At 37.7% G+C, this 21,703-nt stretch overlaps 1 protein-coding gene across 1 annotated transcript; it reads right to left on the reverse strand.

Annotated features, from left to right (window-relative positions):
* Nucleotides 1-820: 820 nt before the first annotated feature.
* Nucleotides 821-6,285, reverse strand: LOC102804853 (uncharacterized). Its single transcript, XM_006816122.3, has 2 exons — nucleotides 5,519-6,285; nucleotides 821-2,386 (listed from the first exon to the last, which is right to left on the reverse strand). The coding sequence occupies exons 1-2, from the start codon at nucleotides 5,886-5,888 to the stop codon at nucleotides 1,116-1,118; spliced, it is 1,641 nt and encodes a 546-aa protein (XP_006816185.2). The 5' UTR covers nucleotides 5,889-6,285; the 3' UTR covers nucleotides 821-1,115.
* Nucleotides 6,286-21,703: the final 15,418 nt, after the last annotated feature.

Consider the following 21,703-nt stretch of genomic DNA (forward strand, 5'->3'; position numbering starts at 1 on the left):
GACCAACTGGTCGTCGCCATTATTGCAAATACGTCATGTGAAAGAATACGAACTTGGGAAAACGAAAAAGTAAAAGTAAAACTCTTAATCAAAGTACGAATTCTTGAACTAATGCATACTTGTTGATGTGTTCATTTTCACTGTTCTGTTCAATGATTTTAGTATTTTTGTATAAACTATGTGATTGGTCGTATTGTGTTGCATTCACGAGTTAAGTGTAGTTTCTAGTTAGAATAGTTTGTTTTTGGTGCGGATCCAAAGCGTGGTAATTTTTTTATTCGGTCATCTCGTAACAAATTGAAGACTTGTCAGTCCTGGGAATGAAACAAAAACTTATGAGTGCTTATATCTGAAAGGAGGTATATTTTGGAGTGTTAAACAAAAGCATAAATGGTGTTTTGTGGTATTATGTTGTATTCACGAGTTAGAGTCGTTACTCGTTATAAAAGGGAGTTTGTTTTTGTTGCGAATCCAAAGTGTGATTATTTTTCGAATTGATCATCTCGTAACAGTCCCTTTCCTTTAGGAAGTATTCATAGAGCACTCCATCTTTATACGAAATTTGGCAAACAATTCGAGTTAAAATCATCCTTCTATTTGGAGGTCTCCAGGTCAGAGAACGAACAGAGACTGTGTTCACATGTTTGAAGAGTGACTCTCATATACTCATTACTGATTAATTCAATCATATGGTTGACGGTGACCTGTATCATAATTATTCACAAATATCATTCCATTAACTAAAAAAATTCCACAGTACTATTTTGGCCGAAATTTAACAAATTACCGATTCCATACAGAACATATCGCAAATACGGGCGACTTTCAAACCGTTAATATTTTATTAGCACTTCTCAAAAAATAACATAAACAATAATCTGACTAGGGTACGACTTATCTCCGAGGCCAAATACGAGTCATTTCAAAACAAATCTCGTCAAACTTATCGTGTCACGTGCCTTACATAGCAACACATGATTGGGTAAATAGTATGAATTGACATTGTAAAATCGAATAGCACCGACGCACTTCCTTAACTAAATCGACATGTTATATATTAGACACGAATTAGTTTGAAGTCAGCTGAACAAGGGAGCGACTTGAATGCGCTATATTCAACAGCAGCAACAGTACCGTCCTTCGCCCGTGATGTGAACCTTGTTTCTAAGCTTACGGGAAACATGTCTTATTTTCTCCAACGAGAGAGCGAAGCACGCAGAAAATATTATCAACCCAATATATGTAAATAGAAGGTATACAATAGTACGTAGTGCCCCATAGTCCAGTAATACACTTTCGCCTGGTATAAGGTCACCGAAACCGATAGTAGCCAGCGATATGAACGTACAGTAGAGTGAGTCGATAAAGCTCCATTCGGTCTCGGTGGAATAAAAGAAGATTGCTCCAAGAATGGTGTACAACACGTACATTGTCGATAATGTCCATAATGCTTTTCCTTTGGCGGCATCTACGTCCTTGTCGTTGGTAGGGTTAGATATAACGTATTCTAAGTGGTCCTGCGCCTCGGCGTCGGTTTCAGAATCCTGCGATTCATCTACTCTCGTAACACCGTGATCATCATCCGTCTGTGTGCCGTGATTTTCGAATGCTGTGCAATCGCGTACGTTCGTCAGATGAGCCATTTGTATCGCCACGCCCGCAGGGCGTACGTTATTGTTGTCGGAACGGTTGATCGGTTTACCTGTCTTCCCATTTTCTACTGGTTGTAAATACTGAGCTTTGACATCACCGTTAGCTTTGTTTGCACAGTCCTTGCATTGTTCGCCTTCATATGCAATGTTGTCATAAGTCTGACAACTACCATTGCGGGTTACGTCATTCGTATCGTTCGCAACTTCCAATGAATCAATCCTTGCTCTGATGTCGTTGGGGGCGTTCGCTTCAATGTCGCTGATGCCATAATCGACAGTGCCAGTGTTGTTGGTGGTTTCATCGATACATTTTCTGGTATGATAATTGGCAACTGACCCGTTTGAGATTGATTGCTCGTATTTTGATATATTGTCATTGTACGCAGAATAATGGTCGTCTCTTCCTTGGTCAGTCACGTGACCGGTACATAACGGTGGGGTGCCCGGAGGGTCTTTATATGATGTAAACTTCCAGTTATCCCGCCAAGACTCGTTCTTTCCGGTCTGTAAGTCCAGTGTTGCTAGACTCCCTCGCCTCGCGTTGATTTTCTTGGACAGCTTCTTGCCGGTTTTCCGCACTGCCCTTCTCATCTTCTGAAAACGTGCCATTGTGAAGGACGCCACCATGATGCCGAAGTTAGAGAGGAAAAGCAGGTTCAATGGAACGCCAATGATACAATAGAATACCATCACAATTCGACCAGTCTGAGTGTTCGGAGCAACATCGCCATAACCTAGGCATTACACAAGAGTGGAAATAAACAAAATGAAAATCAGGAAATAATTTCAAACCAAACCCAAGTGTCAACATATCGCGTGTGTGATGCAACCAGCACATTGCTGAACTATGAGGGCGCAATTTCATTTTCCGAAAAAGATTTTCAAATTGTATGTATTCTTATTTTAAGCAATGGACGTGATAAACATGAAAGAAACACCCTCTATTTTTTGTTGATGCTAATCCAATAATGTAAAAGAATGCACAGTAAAAACATGCGCAAAGTTCATGCATAAATTAATCATGAATGTGTGTGAAATGCGCTGAACTTCGGTTTATTCTTACTCGAAGCCGAGATAATGTAGAAATGATTCCCTTCGAAAAATAACTACAAAAAACTAAAGATTGTTACTTTCTTCATGAGATCTAGAAAGGGACTCCTTTAAACAACGTATCGAACATCTCAGGGTTCATGTTGAGGTTGTTAGCATGCATTCAAGTTCAACCTCACAAATAAGTCTGAAAGTTATTAAACTGGTAGAAAATGATTATTAGCAGATAAGTTAATGGTGCTGATAAAGGATTGGTACATGTTATTTTGTTAGAGGGGTGGTAGGGATGTTGTCACCCTACCCACCAAAAATTACACCGTCTACTCTTATGTAGAATTTCCTAAACAACCGGTTGCCACGCCTGAAAACGTGCATTTTTTTCAATATAAACATAGACTTTTGTTTGTAAACAGGTGAAATGCAAACAAGGTGTGCATATGATCAATTTGTACCCAGCCAACTGCGTCATTTTGTTTCCGTCATTTAGTTGACAAGTTTATTACCGGACAGGGGTTCTGTATGTTATTATTTAAGATCTACTTCGGTATTATCTCCGGACTATTCGTGAAAAAACCATTGTGCAATGCTTTTGACTGTATACAATGCGTCTGGGTATGGATACAATCAGTTTCGTTGTGAAAGGTCATAGAATACCGTAAAAGTGATGCAAAATCAACTAGTGGTTAAAGGGCGGTAGTCCGATCGTGCCGCGTCCTGTTCGATATGGGACTCATAGCGACGTATACAACGCGTGTAAAATACATTGTTTATTTAATACATGAAATTCGAACACGCGCTGCGCACCGCCCTTTAAACTATTATTTATCGTCTGTAATATCGTGTAGTCACCTTTCCCTTTCGTATCGGAACCATCCAACCAGACATCCACGAGACACGTCACATCCGATTCGGGTTACATTTGGACGTCACAGAAACGTGTTGACTTTAAGGTCAGCAATATACTACATGTATTCATAATATACAAACGACAAATCAACCACGAGAAACGCGAACAATGGAAGTGGAGTTCTACTTTAACGATGCGAATTACCGCCCGAGGGCCAGTAGAGCTTCGACTAATAACAAATCAATGAAGTGTTTTCATTGACGTCTGGCTTATTGCTAATCTAAACAGGATTCGGGCCTGATATACTAGTAGCTAATTGGTTTTGACATACCAGAGAATGGGCGATATACAGAAGAGATGATACTGACACGTCCGTGTTTATATTGAGTGCACGACAAGGTATATTACAGTAGTTGTAATAATACTCTCAGCACAACAAAGGCATTCCCTCCATCTTTATAAATATGTATTTATAAATGGCAGTTGCATCCATCCAACCAATGAGCACAGTGCGCAACGACGTTCCAATGTTATTCGATCGGCCAACGGAAAACCTAACGTTTCAGTTTACATTGTGAAATTTACAAATATTTATATAGATGAAGGGAATGATTATTGTTGCACCGAGTGTTTACTGGGAACAATTATTTAAGGTAGCAAGACTATTTGTGTTGGAAATTACGATTTTCACATTTATTTATTAATTGATGAAATGCACTATAAACTTTCATGTGATAAAGTCAACATAACATAGAATGTCGTGTAAGTTGGTTAAAATGTAGATTTTCTGAAGGGAAACAAGGCAGCCTCAGTAGTGTTTTCCAAAATCAACAACACAGGTTTAATCTGTGTGCCTATAAGTTTCAAAGATTAACTCAAGACAAAGCAATGTTGGGATGTGTTATCAGTAGCTATCTGACACACAATTGGTGTTTCCAAACATTTGAGTGGTTTGTCTCCGCCCCTATTTGTTTCACAGATTAGTCATTTGCATATGAATGTGTCAGATACAAGGTCACACAGCCACTGAAAAAAATCATTGATTTTGGTGTTTTCATATGCCGAATTAATCCAATTATAGCTAACCCATTCCTTTATTTTTTTGGTTTCCAATAGCCTTACACATTTGGATGTCCCTGCACATGTTAAAACAAACTTTGATGGGAAAACAAATTGATTGTGCCGATAAACAAGCTTGAAAATCTTTGCTGTTACTTCATGGACGTTTTCTAGGAGTTTATGTTTTTCAAAATACAAGGTCTTTAACAAAAAATAACGTATACTTATTATCGTCGGATTAACACCAAATTTTCACAGCTTTAAGGTGACAGTGAGAGGAACTTGAATGTGTCCAGACAAACTATTTTATCGATTATTTACCAACGAGTTGTGGTTTGAGTTGGAGGCAATGCGACTAAAACAGTAATTGAAATTCAGCACACTATTTTGGAGCACACCGAACTTGGTAAATCTGTTGATAAACCTTTAAACGTACGCTGATTAAAACTTGAATTGTGTCAGGTGTGTTGATCGAAATAGTTGTTTCCCATTGTTGATTATATAACCCCCAAACGGCGATGAAACGTCTCCTTCTGTATTGGGTATTTGCATATGATTTGACCCGTTTGTCAATCGGGTCATGACATGGCCAACTTTTTTTTTATCACCGGGTCTTGTACACGACAGATCAAGACACTCACCGCGTCCTGTCTTGCAGATCATCGCGTGTTCTACTCAAGTATGACAAACAAAACTGTACTGTAAAGAGTTTCTGAAGGCCCCCCCCCTCACCCGTAACCTGAACTCTAACCCTAACAATCAAACCCCTAATGTAATTCAACATGCCCCTCCAAATAACTATGATAAGGGACTCGAAGAGAAGTTGAAATGGGGAGGGCTAATGGCGGAGCAGGGTTAGGTTTAGAATTTGAATGATGGTGCCCTGAGAAACTCGTACTCAATAACTTACCTATAGTTGTGATTGCCGTGACACACAGATAAAAGCCAGTCGTGAACTCCCAAGGCCGGCCAGCAGACACGTAGTTATTAATCACAAATTGTTCATATTTGTAGATAGCCTCGATTACGCCACTCGCGTTGAACGTTTCACTTTCATATGTACATCCGGTATTATTCAGGATCGCCATTGTCAAATTCTTGCGTGCAGTTGAACGCAACTCCTTAAGTTGGTGTTCGTTTGTCTCTTCTGGTTCTTCGATCGCCATGAAGATAGCAGCACCAAAGCACAGGTAGCCGATAAGGAGTAGCGTCAACCATAGATTTACTTGGAAGTTGGTGGAGAAGATGAAACACTTGCGGCGACCGCGATGGCTCGTCATTGTTTACGATAAACAAATAGACCTATACCTTAAATTGTAACTTTGCGTCAGTCACGGTGACTAGAAGAAGGGATATTCAGTTCACTACTTCGACTCTTGTGGCTCATTCACATTCACCTCGTATAATTCCACACGCTCGACTGACCTGTAAGTAAACATACGCACGTCTTTTGATTAGACCAAGCGATTTCGTTGATGCGTGACAGTGACTATCGCTGACGTTCAACAGTCTTGTAGTCGCTTTAGCTACGAGGGAATTGTAGTTCCATGGGCTACGTAGCACCGACATGTACCATGAGTTCATAACATTGTTGCTGCTCTGCCTTGCGCAGCGTGTATGTTTGGCCAAATATAGCGAGTGTACTTTGAAGTGAAACGCAACGAAGCCAACAACGACCAGTACAGAATACAATAGAACAAAAGACAACCAGGACAATAATACACTATCCAGCTGCTATCATGTGAATTAAAATTGGTTACCTGCAATTTTCTGCATTCTAATTTTTTCTTTTGAAAATTACACTGTCTGTTTCAAAGATGAAATCGATCATCATGATGGTGTAATTAATATTCCCGCGTTTCGCAATAATAACTATTTTGATATCTAAGTTTCCATTAAAACATTGAGATCTAATATAATTGTAATTGTTCTGGTCTACTACTTGGATTTAATTTCGTAGATTTCACTTGTCAGCAAAAATACCTAAATCCAAGGTAGAACACAACAACAATATTGATAATATTAACACGAGCTCAAATTATCGGGACTTTTGATCTGATAACAAAAAAATAAAAAGAAACGCTATTTTTGTGTGCAGAGAAGACCATTGTTTAAGTAAATATGACGTAATTGTTTTGTTTTTCGAAATCTGGCTATATCAAAGGTATTTTTCAGGAAAAACATTTCATTCGGGAGGTAGATTTCTATGCGAGTGCCCAAAGGCTAATACATCACAGGCGCTCGTTAGTTCAACCACGCACTTACAACGAGGTGACATCAATATATTATGACATAGTCATGGCGTACACATTAAAAGTATTTCACTTGCATATTTTGGATGGTGTGGGTATGACCTGAATCGTAATTAAAACGGTCAACCTCACCTAAAGCCAGAGAATAGTTAAATACTAGTAACTAAGATAGTACGATAAAGTACGAGTCTACTAATACGTTCAATGATTAATTATATTCAAATTAAAATTCTAATCGAAGACTTGTCAAACTTACTGGTAACGTAATTGATATCATTTTAAAATCAACACACCAACACAGTTTTTTTTTAAACTGAACAAACGAAGGAAAAAAAACGTATTTCGGAATGGTGACTAAATAGAAATGAGATAAATTGTAAAATTTGCCTAATCTCTTATATGATGACGTCAAGGTTGTAGGTAATACTCTAATCACCGAGGTTTTCGCAGGCATCAAAATAGCTCAGTCAATCGGTTTTGAGTTGTCAAGGTATACGTATCATGTGATCCGGGCTTTGCTGTGCCTGGACTAGTCTTTCTGAAATATAGCCTATATTCCGTATTCAAATACAAGATTGCACCACACACGAGGATGATCTAAATACGCCGAATATTATGGAGTTGGGGGAGGAGCCCTATCCTTGTTATCGAATGATAAATTAGACTGTCTATCTCTCACACCAGTGTCATTTATATCTGATACAAGAATGTTGCCTTTGGCCTAAAACAAACAGTCAACAACATTACTAGTAATAATTAACTTATTGCTGCATTATGACAGCGTCATACTATGTATTACTATGTTATCTTGCGTAATCATCGCGAAATGGTGTGCGCCCGCAACGACTGAAGTGAATACAATTTTGAAAAATATCACTCCTGTGATTGCCCATATGGCCAGGGTGAATATTTTATTATACTTTCAAATATATCTCAGACTGGTGATAAATACCAACGTATTGTTAGAGAATTTACACGCTTGTGCTTATACACATTTTATCCATTTTGATATCTTCTTTTTCGTGAAGTGCGTCAGTGAATTTATTATCTAGATTTGGTATTCCGAAATAATGGCTTAATTTACTTAATCTTGAAAGAGTTGACACTTTGCAATTTTAGAATATCAGCTCATAATATGTTTATTCAAACAGGCGTGAGATTATTCTTTAAACACAGAGAGTTTGTAATTATTGCCCGAAGTCAACGGTGTACTCAAAACGAGTTTCACTTTTTGCTATACTGCCATTTTTGCTCTCAGTGTCTGGAAAACATTCTATTTCAAACACAAAGATCGCATCAGGTTTGTTCTTCTCGCAATCACAGACAATAAACTGTAACAGAAAAACATTGTGTTGTTATTTCCAGAACGCGAAAGCGTTAAAAATACTGTAAATAGGTAATTTTCCGTACAATTGCGAGATCTCGCGAGATGCACGAAAGACGCGCGTCGAACGTCTGCCGCAAAAATCGAACGATTTGATTTTGAACTCGAATTTCTTTATTTCGTAGCTCACATCGACCGGCCGATCTTCGACAGAGGAATATTGCTTCCGAATACCCTTACTTAATCGAAATTGCCTATCATCAAATGTGGACAGCACATTATTAAGCATGGAAATGTCCCCGAAATACTTTCGCGTTTGTCGAATCCCACGCGATGTTTGACGCGACTACGACGCTATGACCTTTGTTTGTCCTGTTTTTACGTTCGATTTCACGCATAACGCGTGATTCTCGCAGTGTACGGAAAATGGTCTATTAATTGTTTACCGTCTTCTACTGGTTGTAAAATAATTTCGCTGATGAAGCCAGTCTAGTACAGTCGTTGTACAGAGTTCGCCCCTACTAAAAGAAACTAAAAGAAGCAGTTTCCCGAAAACGCGCACATTCACAGTAAACAAGTTTTCATCATATCGGTTTTTTAACATTGTCAGTGCTTTGAGTCATGAAATATGATGATTTAAAATACCAGCTCATCAAGTTACACTATAGCTTGGTGTTTTGTTCGTACATCCATTATTTCTCAAGTACGTGGCCATTTTCTTAAATAGGATGTTCGAATGGGAACCACGCCAAACACTACGCGGCGCTTCAAACGGTAGTATAACGTGACCAGAGACAGTGAAAATCGGCATTGCATTTGAAACACGTCGGGAATGCGTTGCCAGTGTCTTTTTGTGTATATATATGTTGTGTAAAGTTTTTCCAGAGCCCAATGTCAATGTCAGTAGAATGACGTATATAATGTGGCAATTCGTCCAAATCATGCACTACAAGTCAACCACGTGATTTCCATTTAAATCGAAGGGGTCATCACTTGGGCGCTCAAGGGAATCGAGTCCTGGCCGGCGTTAACAATGCATGCTGAAAGCGCAAATGCTCATGGGTAGACTCTTATTTGTAAACAACGACACATTATGCATGTCCGTCTGTCGCGTGCACAGGTGATGACTCCCCTCGATTTAAACGAGTTGAGATTCGAGACTTTAATTTTCACTTCCATGTACTGGGAGGGCGCACTTTTCTTTCTTTTTTCTTTATTTCTTCTGTCTAATCGTTATGACTGTCGCTAAAGAATATAACCTGTGTGGGTGATTCAATAAGCACTGTTATCTCTTACACAATGTTGATGTTAGTGATGAATAAATCAGAAAATGTCAAAAAGCCTGTTGTTTCTGTGAAAAGGATTGTGTTATGTGTCAGGTGCAAAAGTTATTATCTTGGTTTTGAAAGTTTTGAAACTATCATGCAAAATTAGACGGCAAACGAAAGATGGTAAAATGGCAACAATACAAATACTACGGGACGAAGGTTCACCAGAGAAAAACACAATAGAAGGAAAACGTTAGTTCGATTTAATGTTTGGATATTAATGAAATGTGCTATCAATTGAAATGAACTCTTTACTGAGTGGTATTGCCTCCATCAGCAAAATGTATTTAATTAAATTTATACCGCAAAATGTTACGTACACTTTAGCAGATGTTTACGAAATGTAGCTTATAGCGATAAGCATCCAACGCGAGGCATTTTTTGTCTGTGAAGGGAAACTTGTAGATCACTTTATCCGTATTCTTTGCGGAGCTATACGATTCTGTCATAAAAAATCGGTTACCTGATGCAGTTGGTGGTGCACGGCGTAACACATCGGAAAGGTTATACGGGATTTATCCAGCATCTACGAGGAAAGAAAGCAATCCCGTGTATTTGGAAATTCGCGTTGTAAGTTTAGGCTTTGAAATGACAAATTGTGCGCAAAACGCAATGTATATGCATGTCGCGCCGGGCTGGCAAACTGACGTCGATCTTTTGAAACGAACGAAGACCAAGACCAAACTATCGGACTGTTTGACACGAACTGCGGTTTTATATTAAATTGCATTATGGGTAAATGTAGAGATAACGTGGAAATAGTTTACGCTACTAGCACAAACTTTTTAGTCTACCCGCAGTGGATTTAATTCAGCCTATTTGCATATAATATTTAATTTCAGCGTATTATCAGACGAACCGCGGAATAGATATCAGCAAGTATCATATCTGCACGCTTTATCAACAAGAACACACAAATGCACAGAACAATGTATTCTCTATTCAGTGGCCTTTGTAACAGTTAAAGACGAGATAAATTTTAAGCAGTCAAGGAAAGGCGGTATTCTTTAGAAAACACGCAATAATTTAAATTGAGATAACATTCCACGGAAATTCCACACAGAAAAAAACAACACTTTCAACTACTTTTTCTTTTAAAATAATTTACCGAAATTATGATTGGTAGTAATATAGTGCATATTATTTTAAAATCGGGATAGTGTAAAATGTTTTTCCTTTTGATCGCAAATAAATCACGTGTTCGGATGTGTCTGTTTAATTATAAGTCATGTCATGTCAAACAAACCTAGAACAACGCTTCACTTGACTATTGTGAATGATACAAGTACACATAAATGATACTCCGTACTTTGCGTATAGTATCGGGGCGTCGTGTTCATCCTTCTACCATTCATTTCATTCTGGCTATCCCGACGTCAACAATGCCCGGCCGGAACTGAAACAGTCACGTGCTTGGAACAAAAAAAATACGCTACTACCTGTGATTTGTGAACACTTGTAGCTTGCATCATCTCCTTGCGATAATCCACGTTGCTGTCTGCACTGACCCTATTTAACGATGGCGATCTTCTAATCTGTCTATTTAATCGCTGGTCAAAGATGAGGCGGCATCTGGTGAAAAGTCCATGCAGTCGAAAACAGAACACACACATTTTACTTCGACACCAAATATAAAAACACACAAATTATCGTCGCCCCCGCAGCCAATATTTCACTTAGTCCGCCCTGTATGTGCGGTAGCTCGATATTTAAAATGTAGAGCATTGAGAAAAAAAAACGTACAAGAGTAATCCAAATTAAGCTGGTCAGATGACATCAACACAGCATACATGTTATCATTAGCCCGGTGACTAATTACCTCCAGAAGATAGTGATAATCGTGACTCGATAATGCTGTTTACAAAATCCCCCAAGGCCGCTGCCATTACTGAAGATTGCCAGCTATTCTCGAAGTCGTATTTACTTTTGTGGCAATGACATAGTTTACACATGGCGAGATTATAAATGAATTCAGTATTTGATCGACGCTTGTATAATGTAAACACAATTGTTATCTATCAGTCAATAAAAGGATCACGGAAAGAGTTGACAAGTTTATCGTTTACTTAATAGAGTATTCGTTATATGCTGTCGTTAATTTTCCAACAAATACACCTTTGGATTGGGTCACAGTGTGATAAGTTCCGATTGTGCGTTGGTTAGCAAGTGCACTTGCGTTCACACTAGCGATCTCGGCACGTACCGAGTTTGGGACCCGGCGAGTTGGCACATAAGATCTTATCCAAACGTTAGGGAACTTCTCAATATTTGGAAAGAAGACGACATTCTGTATATAAATAGTTCGATACGAAACATGTTTGTCACCATAAAAGACACTTTCGAACATTGTAGAATTGGATTTTATTTTGGTGTTGCTGGGTGCGATGATTGATAATAAATACAATAACAGTAAATAACACCAGGTACAGAACTTGCGTCGTTTCGTTCCGAGAGCGTGATTTCGCCACGACCGAGATCTATTGACATGAACACAACTTATGACAGGAATATGTTATTGACTTTGAATAACAGTAATTATAAAGTTGCCTTTCGACTGCGTATTATATGAAGAGTACCTGTCATTGGTTAGAGTGAGCAAAATTGTCATGATTGTTGCAGTGACTAAAGACCACTTTACTTTATTATAGGTGGGTTTCTAAATTCTGGATTTTGTTGGATAAAATTTCTCGTGATCATGAACTGTACAAAGTTCAAAGCCCTTGCGATGGGTCTAGGGAATGCACCTTAGGTACAGATAAAACAAGCAATTGGTTAGGAACAAGTATGACACTCGTAATAAAAATCAGTTATCACGATAAAACGCGTAAAACAACAGTTGGTGAAAAGACATTTATCGACTCAATTATTTCAAAAGGGCAAAAACCTAAAAAATATCCAATTTACTAGTACCCTCAGCACATTCCCTATAAAGACGCAGACCAGGAAACTAGCCTAAGGCAAGCATGTAAATAGAATGTATATAAATAATAGAAGCAATACAACAAACATATTCTAGCAAATAATTGTAATTTGGTGAACGCCCCAGAAATAAAAATGAATAGAACATTCGTCTTCCCAGGATATGTGTAACTGGGATTTGGGGTTACGAAAGTACTGTCGGGTATTGGTATGAATGCACTGGTACGTCTAGGCCAGTAGGTAAGAAGCAAGGTGAAAACTGATATATCATGCGTCGCCATAATGTTCTTATTACCCAAGTATGACTGCAGGAACACAGGTTTAAACTTGCGAAATAAACTAGTGTCTTCATTACCGCTGGTCACCAGCCATACAGCGGTCCTTGCATTCAGTTCAGTGGACTGGATCGCACCCCCGGATGAGGGTCCTTCCATAGTTGAAGCATACGAATATTCGCCGCTGTTTTGACTTTCATCTTTTTGGCACCCAATTTTAACATTTTTGGCCATTTTAGCAAAATTTAGACCATTTTTTGCGAAAAACGCCCAAAAATGTAGGTCTTTTGAGACCAGGACTAATAGTGAGTAGGGTTTTTATATGGTTCGATCATATTCTAAGCAGTCATCATATCGGGCAACATTATTGAACTTTTATTTACATGATGTTGATGACGAATAAACAAAAAATTAAAAGACATCTTGTTTCATGTAAAAAGGTTTTGAGTGAAGTTCCCCTAGTTTCCACACTTTTGCATTATCTTTGCAAGTTTCAAAACTGCGCAAAATTGGACGAAAGACGAAAGAAAACAAATAATGGAACCAAGTCACGCTGAATTGGACGTAATCTCCACCAGAGTAATACTAATAAGGAACACAATTGTTCGGCTTAAAGTCGATGAATCGAATATTATTGAAGTTTTCCAATAATCGAAATAAACTGAACCTGGTGTTATTATCTATAACCTTAAATTCTATTCCACCAGGTTCATACCGCAAAATACTATATGAATACGAACACTGCAGGTTTTCACGAATAACAATTATAGCTTATGGCGATAAACATCTAACGGGAGACATTTTTCTGTCTGTGAGGCAATCAAAACATCGCCAAGCCCTCGTCGTGCCCCGTCAAGGGAAACTTGTAGATCATCTTATACGTTTTCTTCGCGGAGATATACGATTCAACACTGTCATAAACAAATCGGTTTCAATTACCTGATGCAGTCGATGATGCACGGGGTTCATCTAGCATCTAAGAGGAGAAGCAATCAATCCCGTCAAATTCGAAATTCGGGTTGTGAGTTTAGGCATTGAAATAACATATTGCAAGTAAAAGACGTCACGCATATGTTGGCATGGTGTGGTGGGCTTGTGACTGACGTTGGAAACGAACGAAGAGAAAGACCAAACTAACGGACTGTGTGATACAAAAATCGGTTTTGTTTAAGTTGCATTATGGGTAAATGCAAATAGATCGTGGGTGATTTTCGCCAATATCGTAACCTTATCGTGTATCCCACCTTCATGAATTTATTTATAGTCTATTATCGTATAATTGTCAATTACACCGTATTATCGGAGGGACCACGCAATATATATCAGCAAGTATCATATCTGTACGCTTTATCTCCAATAACACACAAACACACTATGAGAACAATGTATTCTCCGTTGTGTTTTACGTGCGGCCTTTATAACAGTTGAAAGTCAGGCGAACTTTAATTAGTCAAGAAAAAAACGTTGTCCTGTGACATTGTAAAAAAATGTTATCTGAATCATTCTTGAAAACCATTGTCGTATGTGTTTATTTGAGAGGAAGTATATTGGGTGAAAATTTGCTACCACAGCAGGAAACTACAGTTTCAACTACCCTCTGGTTTCAAAATAATATATAGGTACAATAAAGACACATCTTGTCTTTATAGACAGTTTGCTTTGTTTGTTTGTTACTTTTAAATATGTTTCTATTTAACAATTAATTGCATTATAATATTACTTAATGTAACTACGCTTCATTGCATTATATTGCTTTGCTTATACTGTAAATTTACAGCCATAACCACCCATGCGTTCATTTATATAACAGTAGCTGGCCCATTCTGAAAACTTACAGCCAAAGCCATTGATGCATTTATGTGTATTTGTATAACATTGGCTCGCGCTGTAGATTGGCAGTATCAGCCATCTATACGTTCTTTTTATAACAGTACTTGACATCGCTGTAAATTTATAGTACTGTTATACAAAGCAAGGTAAACACATAGATTGCCAAAGCTGTACATTTACATCGTGTGCCAGGTACTGTTATTCAAAAACTCATAGGAAGATAATTGTTTCTCAAACGCAATAATTACGTGTTCAATGGAGAATTAAATTTCTCCGATAATTGTACTGTGACCCCGTATGTTTTATTCGAATTCCCTCCTCCTTATATCACATGATATGAGAAATACACCATTTATACTAGTACTAGTCGTAAATTCTTAACTCGGATGGTATTCCCAGGTTCAACATGGCATTGTGGCACATCAGCTGTGACACGAGACTGATCGAAGACTGTCTATGTTGATATTTTACCTCGCTGTTAAAATGTTAGCCAACGACCACTGTCACCCGATTGTTTGATTGATCACCGGTAATTAGTCGCTTTGTCCTATTTTACAATATCCTGTGTTATTTAGAGGTGTCATTAACTGCGTCCTGATGATTTGGTGGCAGTCACTGGTCGTACGCTGAAGAGGAAAGAGATTACAGTGGTCACAGATCTGATTGGCACGTCAATAAGTCGGTCACTCGTATGAACGGTCATTAGAGCCCATATACAATCACCTGCAATTGGTGTATTTGTCTGCCTATCCGAGTTTAGGGTGTATCGCGGTATTTCGTTCAAAATAACATAATGGTGTATATAATGTAAAATCAGTACTTTTCACTGGTATATAATTTCACTATTTTGGGCATATTTGAGCAGTAGATAGTTGCCGTCCATGTTTGTTTTACTGCCATCCACGGTATATGTTCCCGGCGGCAACTTGAGTAGGACACAGGTAACTTCGCTGGTTCTCGGCTTCTCTTGCGAATGGTCAATGGGACGCAGGTAACTATTAATCGCCATATTGTTCCACTGGGCCGGGATTCCGGGCCTGGATTCAGGTGATTAAGTGATTAATTTGAAAACATTCCAATTGTCCTTCTCCGTGAACAAGTCAATATTGTTGTGATAACGCCAGTCTACCTGATTGGACTTCATATTTTAGATGGTCCTAGCATTCCCCGCTATTTGTGCGAAAAGTGATAACAACAGAAACAGTTTTTTTTTAACTAATTTGCAAAAGTTACTATTACAGATGACCAAAACAACATAAAATACTATTACAGATCATAATATTCAATAAAATACCCCACGTCTTTACGAACTTTATCCATCAGTATGTTCTGTGATATCGCAAGGATTTTTCCAAATCAAAGATTTGTTTTACACGGGATTTAAGATTTCTCCATTTTGAGGGTATGGCGGATTTCACTGAAAGAATTTATATCGGGTACATACATGCTCATAACGGTAAAATTAAATGCTCAAATGCTAGAAAACTACAACTCTCATCGAGAAGGTCATTAATAAAAACTATACTCATGCACAATAAAACTTCTCCAAATTATAGGTGTATTATTTATGCAGATATTTGAATTATTCATAGTGATTTCCTGACAAAGACTCGCCATAGTAGGTTCTGATTCAATAAAAATACATGTATAGCGCAACCCTGCTGTAAGTAATTGTTTTAAGAAATTAGAATACAAAGGGTCCAATATTGCAAGACCTTCCTATTTAAGGTTTGGTACATAAAACAAAGAACCACCAAAGTTCACTAACAAATAGTTATAAAATCTACTCCGAAAGACCTTTTCACATGAATAAGTCTTGGTATCCAAATAGCCTTAAAAGAATCGTTAAAAAACCTCAGATTGGTTAAATTCAGACCGCCTTTTATCATACGTGTTGTAAACTATATTTCTTCTAACCCAGACATTGTTACCTACTTACAAAAATTCAAACACAAAAAGTTCCATACTTAAAAAAAGGCTCATTGAGCGAAGGAAGTTACATGGAAAGATTGTACAAATTGATATTTCAATAAAGACTTAACTATTATAATATTAATCTCACCATACAACGTAATACACCCGTCCCCTCCATGCCTGCAGTATTTTCCTCGCTTTCTCGAACACGAGTATTAACATTTATTGTGACTAAATCTTCAGGAATATGAATATCCAATGCACCAACACATCCGTCAATAAATTCTAAAGGAAGTGACGAAGTTACTATGTTTTAATGATTCATTACGCATAACTTTTAACTTTGCATAATTCGGTTTTCAGACAGGAAATTTTAAAGAAACCACTAAATACTTATCTAACAATTTACAAAATGATGTTTCTGTGTGCACAATTGTGAAGCTCGTGTCATTCGCATTTTCTGAAATTGTGTTTTCAATCGGTCCTGTGATTAAACCTCGATTTTCCTCACAATTTCTTATCCTAGTAGCCAAAAACCAGACAACAATAACAAATAGATATGGTGATAATGAACAGCCTAGCAAACACCTCGAAAAAGACCAAAATTCTGAGAAATATTTTCAAAATTGATGATACCACTATTTATATTTGAACATAATCAGTTAAGTCTCAAACGATGGACTAAAATTTTTCAGACTATTAATTATAATCTCCCACCTTTCTATCAAAATCGGCAATAAAAATTATCCTTATGAATCATCTTTCTCGCCAAATGTTATCCGCAATAAATCTCCCGGTTTGAACTTCATGAATTATTCTATAAATTACCCTTTTTACCTGTAATAAAATACATTTAGCCAATATGCGAGTATAACTGCAAAGAACAGTTCATTTTTCAGAAATACTGGATCCTTGTCTTTTCCTCACGCATCGAACGAATAATTGTAACACTTAAGCATATGGTGACCTAAATGGGGAAACAGGAGATTTGCCAGTTGAAAATGAATAAATAGCCTCGATCTTCACATATATAGCTTTCCGAACTGTCTAATCTTGAATCATACATATCAGCAAAATATATTGGAATCGTTTTCAGATTCAATGACCTCCCTTTCAAAACCGTGAAGATTTATGTAAAAATGCACCTGCTCATTTAATATATCCTGTGGATCAGACAGCATGGTACTGCTAGTGAAGGATTGAGACTGTAGACGGAAGGTGGTATGAGCTGGTAGTCGGAGTGGTGACATCGGGAAGACGAAGCATAGAGTACAATGGCCGCCACTGTTAGTTGGCCAAACGGCCAAGCCCAGAGAGCAAACAAATGAACTCAGGTATATATGTGTTTCTCTAGTATAAAATAACATGTCTTTTTATAAGGAATCTCCTCAATTTGAAAATAATCAGAAATGTCATAAAATATTCCACACATCAAACTAATCCCAAATCACCCAAAGACGGGCCTATTTTAAAAACAGCACATGAATGAGTGTGGCATGTAAAAAAGACCGACCTATAGATGACATGTTGTATACTACGTAAAAAATTATAATTATAATTAAACGTCAAACGAGTGTTTGTAAAAATCGAAAAGTCTCTGTTTCTTCACATCTTCATTTTGTAGTTCGTCTTTGGTTGAAGATTGTATCGTCTACAATGTTTTTTGCTTCTCATAGGTTAACTTGCGCTCCTCAACACTGTTTTGTTGATTCGCCGTTCTGTACAGTAGTGACCCATGTAATCAAATTTGGTTTAACTTTGCAATAGTTTATGGGTGTTATTCTGTGCCGTCGTTTGGGGTTACTGTTTTCGTCCGTCCGTTTTCGATTGCTTTTCACCGTTCCTGTGAAATGTAGCTGTTTTTCTTGTAGCTGTTGTCTTGGAGGGTCTTCTTGTGATAGGTGAACTGCTTCCAGTGGTAGAGGCATGACTCATTATTCATCGAATGACCGTTAGCGGGCCTATTCCACTAATACAGGATCTTTAGGATTCCGTCAACCATGTCAACAAATGAATGTCGATAAACAGATTGGCAATAAATGATTTGGTGGTATGAACTGGTGATCTTTATTCGGATGGTGACATCGGGAAGACGAAGCATAGAGTACAATGGTTGTCATTGGACGTTGGCCAAACGGATGATAGTGTTTTAAGAATTGCATTAGTGCATGTGATGTCATACACTATCAGCTAGCCATATACCATATACTTGCTAAAAGAGACACTAGTATTGCTTTAGAAACCACGGTTATTGATAGCAATGGGGAATTATGCTTGATATTGTTTCAATACAGGCGTCATCCGTGAGGATTCTTACAACTCCCATGATGAGTACCATCTGCATGGTTTTAATAATTTTGTGACATTTTTGCGTGAATAATTTTTATGTGATTCTATGTTTGAAAAATATTTAGTTGGGCGTTCGCCATCTACCAACCATTGTGCTTTAGCACGCATTACAAGACCAGAGGCCGTTTCAGAATACATCGCTTCTAAACCCTCTTGTTGCATGCACAGCTGTTACAGCATAATGTCGGTAAGCGCAAGATTGTGATAGTTAACAATGCCCCGCAATTTATTTATGTCTTTGATAAGTATCTTCTCTTATTCTTTATTCTATTTATGTCGCATAGAACTTTACTTTATACAGAAAACTCTGAAAAAAAACATTTGAATGCGTCCTAGACATTATGTGGATTAGCTGACCCTTGATTTGTTTTCGAAAAATTCTGTAATAAATTGCTTGGCGGTGTTGACAAACTCACGATGATTTAAATGAGATAAATTAAAATGCCAATATCACCTGTTTCAGTGGTGGGCATTAATTACAAATTCAAAATTCATGAAACAGTGATCAGAACGTTAACTTCCGCCAATAGTGGCCGTGGTAACCCTTGACACAATGAAAGGATAATAGTCTGGAAGTTAATATGACCCATACCTCGCATAATGGTCTACAATCACTTTCAGCTTAGACTGTAATCATATGAATGGCACTTGGATCCCTGGTAACAAACATGATTTGATTTTATTATTTACCAGGGATGTAAATGCCATAATCGTGATCACACTCTAAACTGAAAGTGACAATCGAATGTTTCTGAACCATTTTGCGTAATGAACAACTGTTTATAAAATGTTTAGTATCAATGGGACCAAGGGTAGATAATTGAGAATTAGTATGTTGTAAGTCATGAACCCAAGATCCCATGAATATCTTGTCTCGTATTTGGACATGTAAAAGAACCCAATGATTTGGAGATTATCAATCCTGTTGGACATTAAATATCAAAATCTGTGGTTTAAATATTGCACTGAAATATATACCTTGTTTGGTTAAAGAAACAACTTCTCCCAAAGCGAAAAATTTTATCAATCGCATTGTTGTTAAAATGTCCCGGGTTCTATCGCAAAAATCATTGAAATAAGTTCCAAATATCGCACAGTATGGGACTAGATTTCCGTGGGATCTTAGCTTCATGACTACACACAAGCCTATGGATTTCGATAACCCCTAGTTATCTATTTCTGATAAGATATATGCTTGTACATGGTTAACTTAATAGCAATGCTATTTAAGTAATATGCAAATTAGCTAATATGCAAATTAGCATATATGATGTCATAAATAATTGGGCAAATAGTGTTGTGAAGACTGTAACTTTTTGAAAAAACAATCACGCAATATATATAATTTTCTTTGAAAAAACAGTGTTGTTGGTAATTTATGAGTATGCAAAATAGATAATTATCATATATGATGTTATAAATAATTGAACCAATCCACGATCTACATTTTGGTACCAACTTTACTCCTATATCTTCATATGTATTGAAAATATAGATCTTTTAATGATTTCATAATATTTTCAGGTTGCCATAGCAACATGTCAATTTTCACCACTTTTAGGGCATTTTCCGCCCTGGAAACAGGCATGTTTTACAATGTCAGATAATTTTGCATAAGAAAAGTCTGTTTCCACAATGTTTGACGTGGGGTGAAGTTAAACTCCAAATTTGTGGCCTTAGCTTCCAGACTATAATCAATAAGTCATATATTCTACTTGTTTGCCTGCCTGTATTCCAAATATAAAATCAAGTCAGCTGATTACGTAAGCGCCAATTAGCTTGAGAATACTTTCCCCATGATCTTTGATTACAATTGTGTGTAGTATTCTCTGTTCGATCGATGTTCTCATTCATCGATGTTCTCACCTGTGTAAACTTTCTGACCAGAGTCCGCGCTCGGCCTTCAATTCTAATCAAAGGTTCGTGTGAACACGCACAGTGACACAACCGCCCTCTATCGGTAATTCGTTTCTACGTCCATGGCAACAACATGACGACGAGCGATGCACGTACCACTCTGGTCAGTAGAGCGAGTAGTCTCGGAAATAATTGAATGACAATAAAGTCATTCTACGGATTTTTATTTGGCAAGAGGAAAGTATTTTTAGATTTATACACGATAGCCAAGTTAACAGGATTATTGCAGAAAAAAGACAAAGAATTGGGGTTAGAGAACAGTGCCATTGAAAGTACAATCTTTGAAGTCAAAATTCAAGGAAATAATTGACAATAATAACCGTAGTGGTAGGGTACGTATACTAATATATTCAAACACGAAACTCACTACAGAGGGCGTGATACACAGGTCTGATATAGAAGTACGTTTTTAATGTCGTGTGATGGCAAACGAAATACGCCGTAATAGGACCAATGCGAACACTGGAGTTCTAATTAGCTCTACAACGGTGTATTTCTAATCTGTATGAACCAAGTAATAATCATGCGTGGAACGCACTCTTGTCAAGGATCTCGCAGCGTAAACGTATTACTTTATTACCTGGTTCACACGCGGCCGTTGTAGCAACGTCGTAAATTTAACGACAGTGTTTTTTTACCGTGTGACCAGTTTACATAGATGTAAAGATGGCGGATTTTACTCCGGCGTAAACTGTTTGACCAGAATCCGCGCTCGGACCTAAATTCTAAACAAACACTCACAATGGCATAAACAGTTGCATTTACGCCCTCTGTCGGGAATTCATGTATACGTCCATAGCAACAACACGGCGACGAGCGATACACGCACCGCTATGGTCAGTGGAGTGAGTAGTCTCGGAAATAATTGAATGAAAATAACGTCCTGCTACTGATTTTTATTTCGCAAGAGGAAAGTAATTTTACATTCACAGACGGAACCACGCGCGATAGCCGAGTTTACAGAATTGTTGCAGGAAAAGACAAGAA

This window comes from Saccoglossus kowalevskii, chromosome 9, assembly GCF_978046115.1.
Source record: "Saccoglossus kowalevskii chromosome 9, keSacKowa6.1, whole genome shotgun sequence".
NCBI classification, from domain to species: domain Eukaryota; kingdom Metazoa; phylum Hemichordata; class Enteropneusta; family Harrimaniidae; genus Saccoglossus; species Saccoglossus kowalevskii.